Source organism: Symsagittifera roscoffensis, chromosome 7 (genome assembly GCF_963678635.1).
Source record: "Symsagittifera roscoffensis chromosome 7, txSymRosc1.1, whole genome shotgun sequence".
NCBI lineage: Eukaryota > Metazoa > Xenacoelomorpha > Acoela > Convolutidae > Symsagittifera > Symsagittifera roscoffensis.
Window position 1 is genome coordinate 27,248,517 of NC_087068.1, and position 15,446 is coordinate 27,263,962.

General features: G+C 34.6%; 1 protein-coding gene across 1 annotated transcript in view; it reads right to left on the minus strand.

The window, feature by feature from the left end:
• The window catches only part of LOC134850899 (structural maintenance of chromosomes protein 4-like), a 208,051-nt gene that overhangs the window by 67,745 nt on the left and 124,860 nt on the right, over positions 1-15,446 (minus strand). Inside the window, exon 2 of the mRNA XM_063866676.1 lies at positions 13,466-13,584. Within this exon, the coding sequence (XP_063722746.1) occupies positions 13,466-13,576 (111 nt within the window). The 5' untranslated portion in view covers positions 13,577-13,584. The remainder of the gene's footprint in view (positions 1-13,465; positions 13,585-15,446) is intronic.

The window sequence follows — 15,446 nt, forward strand, 5'->3', positions numbered from 1 at the left end:
GAACAACATATCGATGCATTTGAACTCCTCCTTGAGCAATCCTGGTTCTCTCTAATCCTGTTTCTTATGTTTAGAGCAGCAAGTACGGGGGAAAAAGTTGATATTCGCCTCTGCTCTGAAATCGTTTCGACAGTCCCTGCTTCGCTTTTCAACCCATTCAGCTCGCTTGCTGGGAAAGATACATGCATATGAACTTTATTCTGCCAAAGCCAAATAGAGAAAATCAGAAAATCAATTTGTCATTGTATGTTTTGATCTGTCCGTTATTTGATACCCATAGTAACTATTTTCTGGCAGCTTTATCGTTTCGGCTACTACACCATATAAAGGATTCTCATCGCCAGCTCGCCTAGCATCAACAACAGACTGAACGAAACCGATGCATCAATTTTCAGCCCGATTTCACTGATACATCAATGTTCAGGATTCAAAACGTTTTCTCAATCAAACAATATTAGATTGTTAGCCCAAATGCAGCGTTTAAAAAGAATTGTTGAAAAAAATGATGAAATACAACGAAAAAGTATTAAGTAACGGCATCGTAAATAATTTTACTATATAATCTCTTACAAATTCAGAGGTTCAGTATGTAGTCCACCACTTCAACCTCCCGTTTAGGGTAAAAACAGCTCAGTCCTTTTTTAGTTTGATCATAAGTTGCATCTACATGGTTGATTGTTTCAATTGTTTCCTCGATTAGTTGACTTCAAACTCACTGCTCCATTCAATACTTGTCGATACTTAGCCATCGGACCATCTACAGAGTCTTCTTATGCGTGTTTGTTCAATCCTTTACTGCTTAATTTATAGTTTTGACTTTAACTATCGTAACAGCATTTAGTTTTACTACAGAGGCACAACATATCGGTGCATTTTAACTCCTCCTTGAACAATCCTGGTACTCTCTAGTCATGTTTCTGATGCTTAGAGTAGCAAGTACGGCGGGAAGTGTTGTTATTCGCATCTGCTCTGAAATCGTCTCGACAGTCCTTGCTTCGCCTTTCAACCCAATCAGCTCGCTGGTCGGGAAGAAAAGAGGCACACAAATTTTCTTCTGCCAAGGCAAAATCGAGAAAATCAGTATCCATTTTGGTGATTCAAATTTGCTGACATCACAACAATTATCGAAAAAATTATAAAACAGTTCCAACAATCTCAACTCCGCATACTGTAGTATAAAAAACCTACTCTAATTGGTTCACAATGTTCTTTAGTAGATTTTACACGTTTCGCTTCAAACGAGTCTTTAGCTAAAATATTGAATCACTTGAAAAACTGGTTCATAGCTTTATGGGTTTTTTCGTCACCAACATATTTTGTCATTGTATGTTTTGACCTGTCCGTTATTTGATAGCCATAGTAACAAATTCCTGGCAGCTTCATTGTTTAGGCTACCACGCCATAAAAAGGATTCTAATCGCCAGCTCGCCTACCATCAACAACAAACTGAACAAAATTTTTGAATAATTTACGCGGTGTGAATTGTACAAACCAAGTTGAGAAAAGAAGTTATAAGTATTCCGTTGGTTTATTTGAAGCTCAATATCACCATTCACTGCAGTTGTAACAGATCGCTTTCTTCCGCATATGTCTTCATATATTCCCAAATATCGCACCATCAATACTTTTGAAAATAGGTAGGAAATTGGACGATTTCGCTTTTAGTTCAACTGGAACACTCAGATCGTATTGCAAGTAACCGAACATTGTTTCAATTCTTATGTTTTGCAGTAGTGAATTAGAAAAAAAGGGGTCTTTTAAGGGAAAATTGATTCTAACGTGATTTTTCAAATCTACGTTGCTTTTAAAATGATCCGACCAACTACACTCCCTTTTTGGCAATACATACATGTTTGGGATTCCAAACGCTTTCTCAATCAAACAACAATTGATTGTTAACCCAAACGCAAAGTTTAAAAAGAATTGTTGAAAAAAAATGATGAAATACATTTAAAAAAATTAGTTAGTTCTATGTCGAATTAACAGGTTCCACTTCAAACGAGTCTTTAGCTACAATATTGAGTCACTTTAAAAACTGGTTGATAGCTTTATGGGTTTTTTCGTCACCAAGATAATTTGTCATTGTATGTTTTGATCTGTCCGTTATTTGATACCCATATTAACTAAATTCTGGCAGCTTTATTGTTTCGGCTACCACACCAGATAAAGGATTCTCATCGTCAGCTCGCCTAGCATCAACAACAGACTGAACGAAACTTTTGAATAAATCACGCGGTGCGAATTGTACAAATCAAGTTGAGAAAGGAAGTTATAAGTATTTCGTTGGTTTATTTGAAGCTCGATATCAACATTCACTGCGGTTGTAACAGATCGCTTTCTTGCGCATAAGTCTTCTTATATTTCCAAATATCACACAATCAATATTTTTGAAAGTAGGTAGGAATTTGGACGATTTCGCTTTTAGTTCAACTGGAACACTCATATCGTATTGCAAGTAACCGAAAATTGTTTCAATTTTTATGTGTTGCAGTAGTGAATTAGAAAAAAGAGGTCTTTGAAAGGAAAATTGATTCTAACGTGACTTTTCAAATCTACGTTGCTTTTAAATTGATCGCACCAACTACACTCCCACCCATGTATAAAGGGTATAGGTTTCAGATGGTGAGTTTCGAGAAACATATTGGTTTTCAAAAACATTTGGGCAAATCGATTTCGCCGACACATACATGTTTAGGATTCGAAACGTTTTCTCAATCAAATAACAATTGATTGCTAACTTAAACGCAGCGTTTAAAAAGAATTGTTGAAAAAAATGATGAAATACATAGAAAAAATATTAAATTACGGCATCGTATATACTTTTACTATATAATCTCTTACAAATTTAGAAGTTTAGTATCTATTCCATCACTTCAACTTCCCGTTTAGGTTAAAGATAGCTCAGTCCTTTTTTAGTTTAATCATAAGTTGCAACTACATGGTTAATTGTTTCAATTGTTTCCTCGATTAGTTGACTTCAAAATCACTGCTTCATCCAATACTTGTCGATACTTAGCCATCGGACCATCTCCAGAGTCTTCTTATGCGCGTTTGTTCAATCCTTTACTGCTTAACTTATACTTTAGACTTTTACTATTGTAACAGCTATAAGTTTTACTACAGAGGCACAAAATATCGGTGCATTTGAACTCCTTGAACAATCCTGGTTCTCTCTAGTTATGTTTCTTATGTTTAGAGCAGCAAACACGGGGGAAAAGTTGTTATTCTCATCTGCTCTGAAATCGTCTCGACAGTCCCTGCTTCGCTTTTCAACCCATTCAGCTTGCCAAAGCCAAATAGAGAAGATCTGTATCCATTTCGAGTTCTTCAAATTTGATGACATCACGAAATTTATCGAAAAAATTATAAAACAGTTCCAAAATTCTCAACTCCGCATACTGTAGTATAAAGAAGTCTACTATAATTGGTTCACGATGTTCTATGTAGATTTAACATGTTCCACTTCAAACGAGTCTTTAGCTACAATATTGAGTCACTTGAAAAACTGGTTGATAGCTTTATGGGTTTTTTCGTCACTAAGATAATTTGTCATTGTATGTTTTGATCTGTCCGTTATTTGATAACCATAGTAAGTAACTTCTGGCAGCTTTTTTGTTTCGGCTACCACATCATATAAAGGATTCTCATCGCCAGCTCGCCTAGCATCAATATCAGACTGAACGAAAATTTTGAATAAATTACAGGTGCGATTTGTACAAATCAAGTTGAGAAATGAAGTTATAAGTATTTCGTTGGTTTATTTGAAGCTCGATATCAAAATTCGCTGCGGTTGTTGTAACAGATCGCTTTTTTCCGCATATGTCTTCATATATTCCCAAATATCGCACCATCAATATTTTTCGCTTTTAGTTCAACTGTAACACGCAGATCGCATTGAAAATAACCGAATATTGTTTCAATTCCTGTGTTTTTCAATAAAAAATAAGAAAAAAGTGGTCTTTTGAAAGGAAAATTGATTCTAACGTGATTTTTCAAATCACGTTGCTTTTAAATTGATCCCACCAACTACACTCCTAAATTTCTTCTATGGAGTATCCATTTTTCGAGTGTTATATTCTCAAAGCTCGTCTTTTTTTCTTTTCTTGGCTTTCCGTTTGATATCATCATCAGTAAGGCTAGGTCTAGATTCTTGACAAGGAGAAAGGGAAGTAACAACGCATTGCTTCAACAATCGTCTTACAATGGTTACAATATCCATCAACACTAAATCAATCAATTTTTTAGGTCGGGTTGCTTAACAAATTGACATGACCATGTTTTCAAATGTCCAACTCCATTTTGCTTGCCTTGAAACTTTGTTTTCCTCATTGTAGTCCCATCTTCCGGATATGTCTTCATATATCCCCCAATATCGTTTCTGGTAACATCAAAATGTTTGGAAATAGATGGGAAATTGGAGAATTTCGCTTATAGTTCATCTGAAACACTCAGATCGCTTTGCACGTAATCTAACATTGTTTAATTTCTAATGTGTTGCAGTAGTCAATAACAGGAAAGAGGTTTTTCGAAAGAAAAATGGCTTTAAACGTTAATTTTCACATCTAAGTTGTTTTTAAATCCATCACACCAACTACATTTCATTGCACCAAAACGTTATTGAGGAAAAATTTACTTTCATAGACGGGCGAGAAAGTCCTAAGGAAAAAGAAAGATTCAACCGATGCATATTGAACCTGGATTGTGTCCAAGTATTGTTGATATAGTTGTAGCCATGAGTGACAACGTTCGAAAACGTTAGGAGCACAAAAATATGAATAAAATGGAATTTAGGTTTCAGTAGATAAAATTACACAAAAAATGCCATTCATTTACCTGAGGATCAATCAGCGTTTATAATTCAAAATGCTGATTTCAGTCACATTTTTGGTTGTGATTTAGAACAAAATCAGACAGGGGTTATAATGAAAGGAAAAGATCCACATTTTCCTCAGTATTCTTACGAAATTATCAGAATACATTCCCTAATGATTTATAGTGATATTAAAGAATATAATATTGTAGGTGATACAAAAACTCATTTCCGAAGTAAAAAAAATGGAGACATAATATCTACAGGACAGTACAGTACATGAATTATCAATCCTTTACGAATCTACAATTTAAAAAACTATTCAAAAACTCTTTCCACAGCATAAAAATAGAACTAAGGGATACTACAGGTGAAAAAATTCCTTTTGTGTCCGTAGGAATTACACGAGTTGTTCTCTTGTTTCGCAAGATTTCGGATAATCATTTTTGATTTATACTTCATACGAAATGGTTGCTCAAAATCCAGCTCATTTTCCTATTTTTCGTGGACATGCAAGACAGCGTGGAAGGGATTTTGGTGCTCTTGCACAAACTATTGGGAGAACTGCAATTCCCTTTATTAAAAAAATATATAGTCCCAGCTGCAAAAAAAATCGGAGCAGATTTATTTAAAATTGTTGCTCCAGAGATGGAGAAGTTGTCGGTGGACGAAAAAAAAAACATTTGCTAAGGATGTTGAAACAAAAACAGTTCGAAAAAAGTTGGGTAGTGGAAAAAAGAAATCCATGCATAGAACTAGAAAAACCATTTCTCGAAAAATTAGTTCGAAAATCAGTCGCTCTCGCAAAGACAATTTTCACGAAACAAATTGAGTATGAAGCAAAGTAGTCATTTTCGATACGGAGCTTTTAAAAACTCTTCTTTGGAGAATTTTGAAAAAGTCCCAATTTTGGAAATAATCATTTCATCTTACACTTAAGAAGTATTTCCCAGAACTTCTCTAGATGAAAGCAGTATTGAGTTTGAATTCGAGACGGACCGTAATCTTTATTTGGAATGCGTGATACCCACCTCAGTTAAAAGCTTCAATTACTCAAAGGAAGATTGTTTGATGCTTTTAAAAAAGAAAAAGCAGAACATAAAGCAAAATCGGAGAATGATTCTGATGAGGAACCACAAACCTACTTAACTTATGTAAGCAATCTACTATATACTCTATTCTCCAATAGTGAAGTTTATTTTAACAATACAATGGTTTACAACGCCAATGGATTATATCCTAATAAAGCACAAATATCGAAAGAATTCAACTCGTCGGCAGTGAGTAATAAAGGAACACTTGCTTGTCACGGATATAGTTTTGAAGAACATCCGGAAGCATTCGATATGTATCCGTTCACTGATAGAGCAAATTCTTTAGGATCAGGGATAAATTTTTCACTTTATGGCAACAGTTTCTTTTGAGAGAGCTTAGAATTATTCGGGGCGGAAGAGCAATTATTTTATTAGATACAACTTCTCCTTGTCGCCCCTATGTTACAACAATGAACGCAATGCAGCTTAACAAAGATTTTCCAGCTATTCCTATGGAAGATTTTCCTTAAATCCATATATTATACTGGCAGCTGAACAGTTGCATTATCCAGAACTTAGTGGAGAAAGCTAGATTAGAAATATTTTTCAAATTCCCATGGAGCAAGTAACGGAAGTGATAGCCTTGAGAGAAAGACTATCAAACATTCAAATGGACAAATTCGGAACAGTCGCTAAAAACTTTAAAGATTTTTGAATTTTCAGTTTCCTATAAAATTATTGTTATTTTTTTGGGACTTTCTATCGTTATTGTCTCTGTACTATCTATTATATTTTTCTTCAGAGCTAAGACTTCAGAAAAAAAATTAATGCCGTTTAGTTGAAAACCCGCGACATTTCTTCAACCTAGACTGTAAAACATTGTTCAATAACCTTTGCACACTACATAAGGCTTGTGTATGGGACTTTGTTGATTCAATTCCTAAATGCGTGTAAGTCATTAATCTTTCTTTTTTATCCTAAAGTACACTATCAAACTATCAATTTCTTTGTTTTTAGATGTAAATCAGCCTAAAAATGCAAAGATGGATAATTTTTCAGTTCTGTAAATTATTGAAAGAACTCCTGAGCTCAGGTTCAAGTACATGGGATCATACCCTTCTGATACAGTACCTCAACTAACAAAATACTCTTTTGCAATTAATAACACAGCCCCAAGCAATGATGGAGGAGAACACTGGATCATGATTGCTCAACTGGATAAAAGTTACTACTTTGCTGATTCCTTGAGTAGAAAGAGATCAACTTACCCCTCTTTGACAAAAAAGTATCGACGAATGGTTCCTCGAAAGCTACAAAAAAACTGATTATTTGTGAGGATTTTACGCAATTTATTCAGCATTTCTTCTTTTTAGATTCTTCCAGAAGAGCTTGAATAATGTTCATGATGTGCATATTTTGAATTTTATCAGTAATTTATGTAAAAGTACACTTTTTATTTTAAAGTGTAAATTTTTGCAGTAAATTTACTATACGATGTAGTGAACTGTTTATTTGTTTATGTAATTTAACTCTTTAAATTCCTTAAATTTTTTTACGAAAAGCATCTAAGCAACTAACCTTTTAGTGAAAAACACGGAGAATGATGATGGAATTTGGATGTTGTAGTCCCACAATTGAAAGAATTAACGATAGAATTGATAACTTTACGGAAATTGAATAATCTTCTTAAAAGTTTTCTCTGAGAAAGATACAAAAATTTTCCTACAAAACTATCAGACAAACAAAACTATGATACTATATCTTTCTCAGTGTAAACTTTTACCGGGGCAGAGCAATTGACAAAGTTGGATGATAATTTTTGGAAAATTTCGGAAACCTTAAAAATTTTTAAAAAGAATAAAGAAAGTGATTAAGGAGAACTGAATTTATTCGTAGCAAGAAATATGACAGAAAAAAAAATAAACATGTTGAGGTAAAAATGAGAACTAGATAAAAACATCTGATTGGTCGAAACTTGAAAATTTTTGCATATTTTTTGTCTCAGTTCCAATGAAAAGTTCATGCAATTTTGATTGGATGTATTTAACTTTTGAAAACTAAAATTTATTCTCCCAAGAAAGTAATTCACTCTTCATTAACTCTGTGGGGAACTGCTAATATGCATCTGTCATATGATCGTGGGATAATTCTGTGAAAAAAGATAAAAATAAGTCCTAAAATTAATAGGTATAATGGAGCTGTTATTTTTTCTCCAGATATCCTGGGGAATAAAAGATTAAGTGGGATATAAAAGCAATCAACCGTGAGGAGCTGTCAAGATTCCCTTGATATACCGTGGAGCGAAATAAAAAACCTGTCAAAGATAATCCATTCTTGTCACTTTTCCCCAGATAACCTGAGAGAATATAAATAAGATGAACTTAGTATTTAATAGATATTTTTGGAAACAAAAAATTATTCTGTGATAGATTAGTGTATGATCACATACCCTAAATGGAAATTTAATTTTTGTCAAAACTTACCATTTGAAACTTACCATCGAAAAAACATTTTTTTTCGATTATTTCAAGATAAAAAAGTTTTTTCAAGATAAAAACGTATTTGCAAGCAAAACTTCAAAAATTTTCAAAAAAATTTTCTGAACCTACCATATGAAACTTATCATCCTAAATACATTTTTTTTTCAATTTTTCAAGATAAAAAAAGTTTCTCAAGATAAAAATGTATTTGGAAGTACAACTTTTCTGAAACCTACCATCTGAAACTTACCGTACCGAAGTTTTGTCAGACAAGATAGCCCTTACATATCACAAATCGTAGAAGTTAGCTAAAAATTGCAAGTATCAACAAAATCGAGATCTAAAAAATTGGGCGCCACAAACTTTTTCCGAAACTTACCATCTGAAACCTTACCATCTTAATACATTAGGAAACATATTCCCTATCTTAATACATAGGAAATCTATTCCCTATCTTATTACATAGCTTGAAGACCGGATGCTCTATTCCCTATCATAATGCATGAGGGTCTCCAACCCCCCTTCTCCTCACTCTCTACTACTGATAACAGATAGCGAAATTTTTTGGTACTTTTCTTGCAGAACAAAATCATACTGTTTGACTCGAAAAGTAATTAAAAAACAATTTTGGAAGAGAAGTAATTAAATTACAAGACAACAAAAAATAAAAAAACACAATTTATTGTATATTACAGTTCTCATCAAACATGTAGTCTATCAAACTTTGGAGCAGTTCTTTGAATTCGTTCCAATTATAGTTGACATAGGCAACTTGTTTCATTGCTTCAGTCTCTTTTGCAATGAAGAGTCGAATCTGAATGCACGGAGGCTTGTTAACATTGTACTTCTTGACCGTGACACAAACTTTTCTTCTATTGTAAGTTGTTATGTCATACAATTTGTGAAGTTGGCAAGCTCCCGATCCATAGTTGACTCTTTGTCAGAATTGAGTACCAATATAGGAATGAGTCCAAGGTTTTCAGCATCGTGAATAACAGTATTTGTAAAGGCTGCGATTGCTTCTTCTTTTTCACCAAAATAGACTTGCTGTCGTTTTTAGAGCTATCCCAACTCATTTTTCTTGAATAGATGAAAGCAGGGTTTAAAGCAAATTTTACCCTTGTATAGATTTTGGGACAGGCAAATCTTCCAATTCTTGTTTTGTTTTTTGAAAATTCATATTAATGGGGACTAGTGTTTTTTCTTGAGTGCATTTTTCAATAGGGTAACAGACTAATCAGGTGAGGAGAAATGAGAGAAATGATTTGAAAATTAAATGAAAATGGAAGTGAACAATATGAGTCATTCAATTAACTATAAAATGAAGAAGATTTGCAAATGAATTTTTGAGTGAAGTTACCAAATAATGAATTGGGAAGGTGTTTGTGTTCCTATTTAAATCCACAATTCTCCGCAAAAACCATTGTTCCAGATGACTGCTGCTATGTCTCAAGCTCTTTCCAGCTTTTATAAAATTGTAAAAAATCGCTACTTATTTCCGTTTCCAGTTACTTTTAAGAAAAAAAATAATAACCCATAACTATTGTGTCTCTACCCACAATTCTTACGGTTTTCCGGAAAATTGTAAGTTCCACATACTTCTGATTGGTTCACCTGTCGAACAGATTCTACAACGATTGGGTAAATTTTTTATTTCACACTAAATTATCGATCGTCTTTACACTTTGTACAACTATAGATTTTATTCGAATGTTAATTCATCAACTGGCGAAGTTTCAACCAAATTAATCGCGGTCTTCGTCGCAATTTGAAATGGAAAGGAGCAGACAAAATGCCAAATATTGCACTAGAAAACTTACGCAAAAATATCAAATGTCATTATTTAATTTCTTACCAGAATCTAGCTTCCACACAAAGTGATGTTTCAGCATTTCTGGAAAGAATTCGTAAAGTGCAAAACTCAAAATATGAACCCGATTTGTTAAAATAATTGACTGTTTCATTGATGGTTATGAGTTTGTAAATAGTGATCATGTCAGTTTTTCCGTCAAAATTTATTTCAAAAAATTTGATAGTATTTTTTACGAAATTACAAAAAATTTTAGATGAAAAGAAAAAAAGTCAGTTTTTTAAGAAGTTTCGAAAACCACTTCAAATTTGTTAAGGAGATGCAAAATTTTCTACTGATTTTCACCAAGCTTCAAAAAACGTTTTGAACAAGTTGCGAGAAATGATTTATTTTTTTTTCTACTATATGCAAAAAGTATTTCATGTTTTTTAACAAGATGTCAAAAGTGTTTCTTCCTTTTCTACAAAATGCGAAAAGTGTTTCAACTTTTTTTAACAAGATGTTAACAAAGTTTCACAATTTTCTACAAAAAGCGAAGTGTTTCGCTTTTTCTGCAAAATTCAAAAAGTGTATCAGTTTTTTTGACACGATTTGAATCACCTTTAAGTTTCCTGACGCGATGAAAAAAAACCATCAGGTATTTTTTAAGTATATGCAAATTTATTTTCATGTCCAAAAATTGATAAATTTTTGTGCAAAGTAGATGGGCTAAATTAAGTTGTATTCTGAATGTTTTTCAATTAACTGGAATCGTTCACCCTGAACTTTTCATCTATTCTCATAATTAAAATCAAATTGAAGAAACTATTTAATTACAAAGAACGAAATAAATATCAAACAAAAATTATTTTAAAAAAAATCAAAGGGCTATCAAGCAGCCGAAGAGTTCTGAACGTTCTCTATAGAATGCAGAGCAGGACGAGGTTTTATTGCTGGTGGTTGTTGTAGAGTAGTGTTTTGAGGCGTCATTGTTTCTGAGAAGCCCTCATCTTCATCTAGTGTGATGGGGTTTTCAGTTGATCCCATCTCCTCTTCCCAAGGAAAGAGGAAGTCGTCGACTGGCTGAGCGACATATCCAGAGTCAGTAATCTCGGGGTACTCCATTCCAACATGCTCAGACACTTCCTGCATCATTTGCATTGATCCAAGTTAAATATCTGGTATGGGTACTAGCATCATATGATGCTCGTTGATATCCCTTCGCATCAGTTTCACCACGTGCCAGACTTGGATTGGGATGTCCATTCGGGCCAGAAATACTTCAGAGAATGTTTCTCGCATTTGTATTTGTACTAGATCAGGCGAAAATTTTACAGAGTACAAGGTTGCTGTTTTGCACTGAGAAGATCATTTTGAGTAAAAAGTTGAGTAAAAGATACAGAGTAAAAACAAGAATGATTTACTAGCATCATATGATGCTCGTTGAAATCCCTTCGCATCAGTTTCACCACGTGCCAGACTTGGATTGGGATGTCCATTCGGGCCAAAAATACTGTAAAGTCACTCAAGTGTTTTTTGATAGACATGTTCCAAAAATGCTAGAAAAGACACAAACACTTTTCAATAAAGCTCACTTCTGACTGGTTAATTTAAAATAGGGTTGGTTAATTTTGAAGAAACAGCAAATAAATTATATTTATTCTGATTTTCTTTTACGCTTACATTGTATAAAAACTTTAAAAAAACATTAATTTTTTGCTCAAAAATTTGAAGTAAGTATGAATTTCCAAAAACAAATTCAACTAATTTAACAGCTTACACTAATTCAACTTTTTTTCAGTTAGGTTTCAGCATAGTTTCAAACAGTATAAACAAAAATTCAAATGGTTAGAACACTAGTAAAATCATATCTTAACACTTAGGCTCTTATACATTGATGTAGAGGATCTTAAAACATGGAAATTTCGGGCGCCAAAAAGTTTTGGAAATTTACCATCTCAAACCTCGTAGCTTAATACATGGCAAAACCCATAACCTATCTTAATACATAGGAAATGTATTCCCTATCTTACTACATAGCTGGCGGTACCAAAAATCTGTAGCCTATCTTAATACATTGAGGACCGCCACCACACCCCCTCCCCCCTCACACAAATTCTACTGAGGATTGAGCCACGCAATGATCAAGCTCGGTTGTTTCATCGCTCAACTCGTCTTGGTTGCGATCGAGGTTAGCACCAAGGTCGCTGACTTGCCGTTCCAGAACTCGTAGACAACTTCTTTGAGCTCGCTCAAGCTTCTCCATAGCTGATGGAGATTGACTTTCTACAGAAGGCTCAGCCAGTGTGCTTAGTTTCCTTAGGTTATGAGGCGGATCAGAATGAATACCTCGCGATAGCTGGAGAGCGACTGTATTGTATGATAATTGAATTAACGACGATTTAGTAACTACAACTTATGGGTAAATTAATGGAATAAATTACGGAAAAATTATCCAGCGTGTTTAATTGAGTTCAAATGTGAACAAATTATCTTTCATTTAAAATGTGCTTTGCTTGCTCCAACACAGGTAAAACAGAATAGTAGTCTACCTCAGAACTGATTTGTATAATGGACTCTTCAGTGAGAATCGACACGCCCCTTGTTTGTGGAGAGCTATCTTTTGGATTGAAATCAATGACCTTAATGTAGCCAATATGTGAAGAAGTTTCGTATAGCCGTAACTTCAGAAAAAAAAATAGAACTCATACTTCTTCGGCTTCGAATAATTTACTTAGGAACAAACCCAAACTGCAATATTATGTAGTTAGAGTTTCCAAACATTTAAAAGTGCTACGTTCCCGATACGACATAGTTAACAGCTTACTTGAGCCATTTTGCATATAATTTTGAACTTTAGCCCTAGCCCTGAAAAAAAAATAGAACTCATCCTTCTTCGGGTTCGAATAACTTACTTAGCAACAAACCCAAACTGGAATATTATGTAGTTAGAGTTTCCAAACATTTAAAAGTGCTACGTTCCCGATACGACATAGTCAACGGATTACTTGAGCCATTTCACATAGAATTTTGTTAACTTGCACGGGAAAGCTTAAATCGTGCTCCAAGAAAACTCCTAGATATCTGCTTGATCGAGGGAAAATTAAAAGCCGAAACATTTTAAGTCCACTAAAGCAAAAACAAATTAAACAAAAATTATCAAAAAGCTATAGGAATTGGTATATTTTTGACCCAAAATTCGAATCTGTTAGTGGAAGTTAGAGTTAGAGAGATGACCCACAAATTTCAGTCATCCTGTGAATCAAATTATTTACCGGGAAAAGCCTGGTATCCGGTTAAAACATCCTTGCTTATCGCAATGGTAATCAGAAAAGTATGTCGGCCAAATTACCTTGTGAAAAGGACCCAACTCCACTGTCCCTCCGTAGGATTTGAAGTTTTCTAGAATAAGTTTGAGAATTATCAAACGTGGCTTAGGGTTATTTTCCTCCTCTGTGACCATTTCCAACTGCAAAAAACTTCATTTCACTAATTGAAGTTCTATTATATTGATTGCGAGATCTGAGGCTGATTCAGTTGTTAACCAGCTAATAATGTGAAAACATCATTGACAAAAAAAAACATTTGAATTCCAAATTGAACCATTTAACGTTTTGCAAGTGTTAACCAAATTAACGATACAGTTTGAAATACGAAAAGGATAACAAAAATCAACTCCTAGCAAGTATGGTCGATGTAACATTCGCACGGAAGTACGTATCGACGGAAAATAAAGCTAGGTTCTAAAACGACTGGCTAGCGTCTAAACACAGCTCTACATGCGTTTCACCGTCTCTGCCAAAGCCAGTTCTTTTGGTGGTTTTCATAACGTCGGGTCGACAAAAACGTTACTGCTTTCGGCTTCGGTCAAAACACACAAATTAACTTAACTATATGCAAGAATAGTGTGCTCATGGCTGGGTCTCAGTATCCCAGACCACGAGGTCACTCCTAAAAACAGGGCTACAACTATTTATTATATTAATATTGTTTTTTGTAACAGTCGCCTACTTAAGTCTGTGACATTCGACAAGATTTGACAAAAAGACGGTTACGAAGGGCTAGCAGCTAAACTTCCGAATTGGCAGTTTTAGAGGATTAACGGTGTTATTCCGACGATTGAACGAATCGGGAAGGCTAGAGTATTCTGGTATTTTAAATTTTTAAAATTTCGAACGATGACGTCATATTTCTGAGAAACGTCAAAATCGGCCATTTTGGAAGAAGTCCAAAAAAACAGAACAACAATAGTTGCGACGGTGACTACAACGATAATCGCGACAAAAAACAACAACGAGAATTGAACGAACAGCAGAGTTAGCAGAGACTGCTCCGAGTTGCAACGATTGTGTCGCTACAATCGTTGCAAGGCCATTCACAACAACGGTGAAGGGTGGAAACATGCCTTCCGGGGAGGAAATAAGGGTGTTAGTTCCCTGGATTCAAAAATCCGGAGTGATCTCGGGACTGGAACTTAGATCATTTTATACAAAGTTTTAGCTTCCCGATTATGTCCTGAATTGAATTTATTTAACATCTGAATTCACTTTCTGACGATGAGAAGCTAGGAGTTAAGGGAAAGGTGTAACATTCGTCTACTGTAGTCACACATGAGGCTTAAGAAAAATAGGCCCTATAACCATTGGCTCAAGAGTCAGGGACACTATCACTTGTGTTATTCTACCTCAAATCAATCGGAGCCAATTCGGTTCGCTTGTGACATGAGACTACGACCCGTTACAGCTTAAAGGCTACTACCAAAATATCCCCCCACTCTAGAAATAAGAACGTCCCCATACTTAGGTCTCTAGATACCCAAAATACATGAACGCCGTTAAAAACCGGGTCGGAACAATCCGTTAAGTTACTTTTTATTAGACAGTGGAACTTTGATCCATTTCAGATGGATCAACCTAAAACTCGCCTTACCTCAACATAACAATCATAAAACACACTCTAGAAATTTAAATTGAGTACTCACATTGTAGCACGCTCAAGAACTGGGAGTAATTAATTTAGTAAACAACTCGAGATTTAAATAATGTAACTAAATGAGTTTAATGTTTGTTAGTTTCAATAACAGGAACAAGTTTGAACTCTAGAGTATAGTTTCTCGCGAACCATTGGGACACTCAAGCTGTCCACCTTTCCATCGAAGGATCACTCTAGTCCAGTTTGAATGATAATCCAGTCGAGCAATAATAGTCCAATTCTCGGGAATACGCTTCCTTCTGTTTCAGATAGGACAGCTCTACTCTAGTTTTATTGTGACGGAAATTGCGAATGGCAATTTCCTACTGCTTTATCTGGCAACTTTCCCGCGATTGTTACTC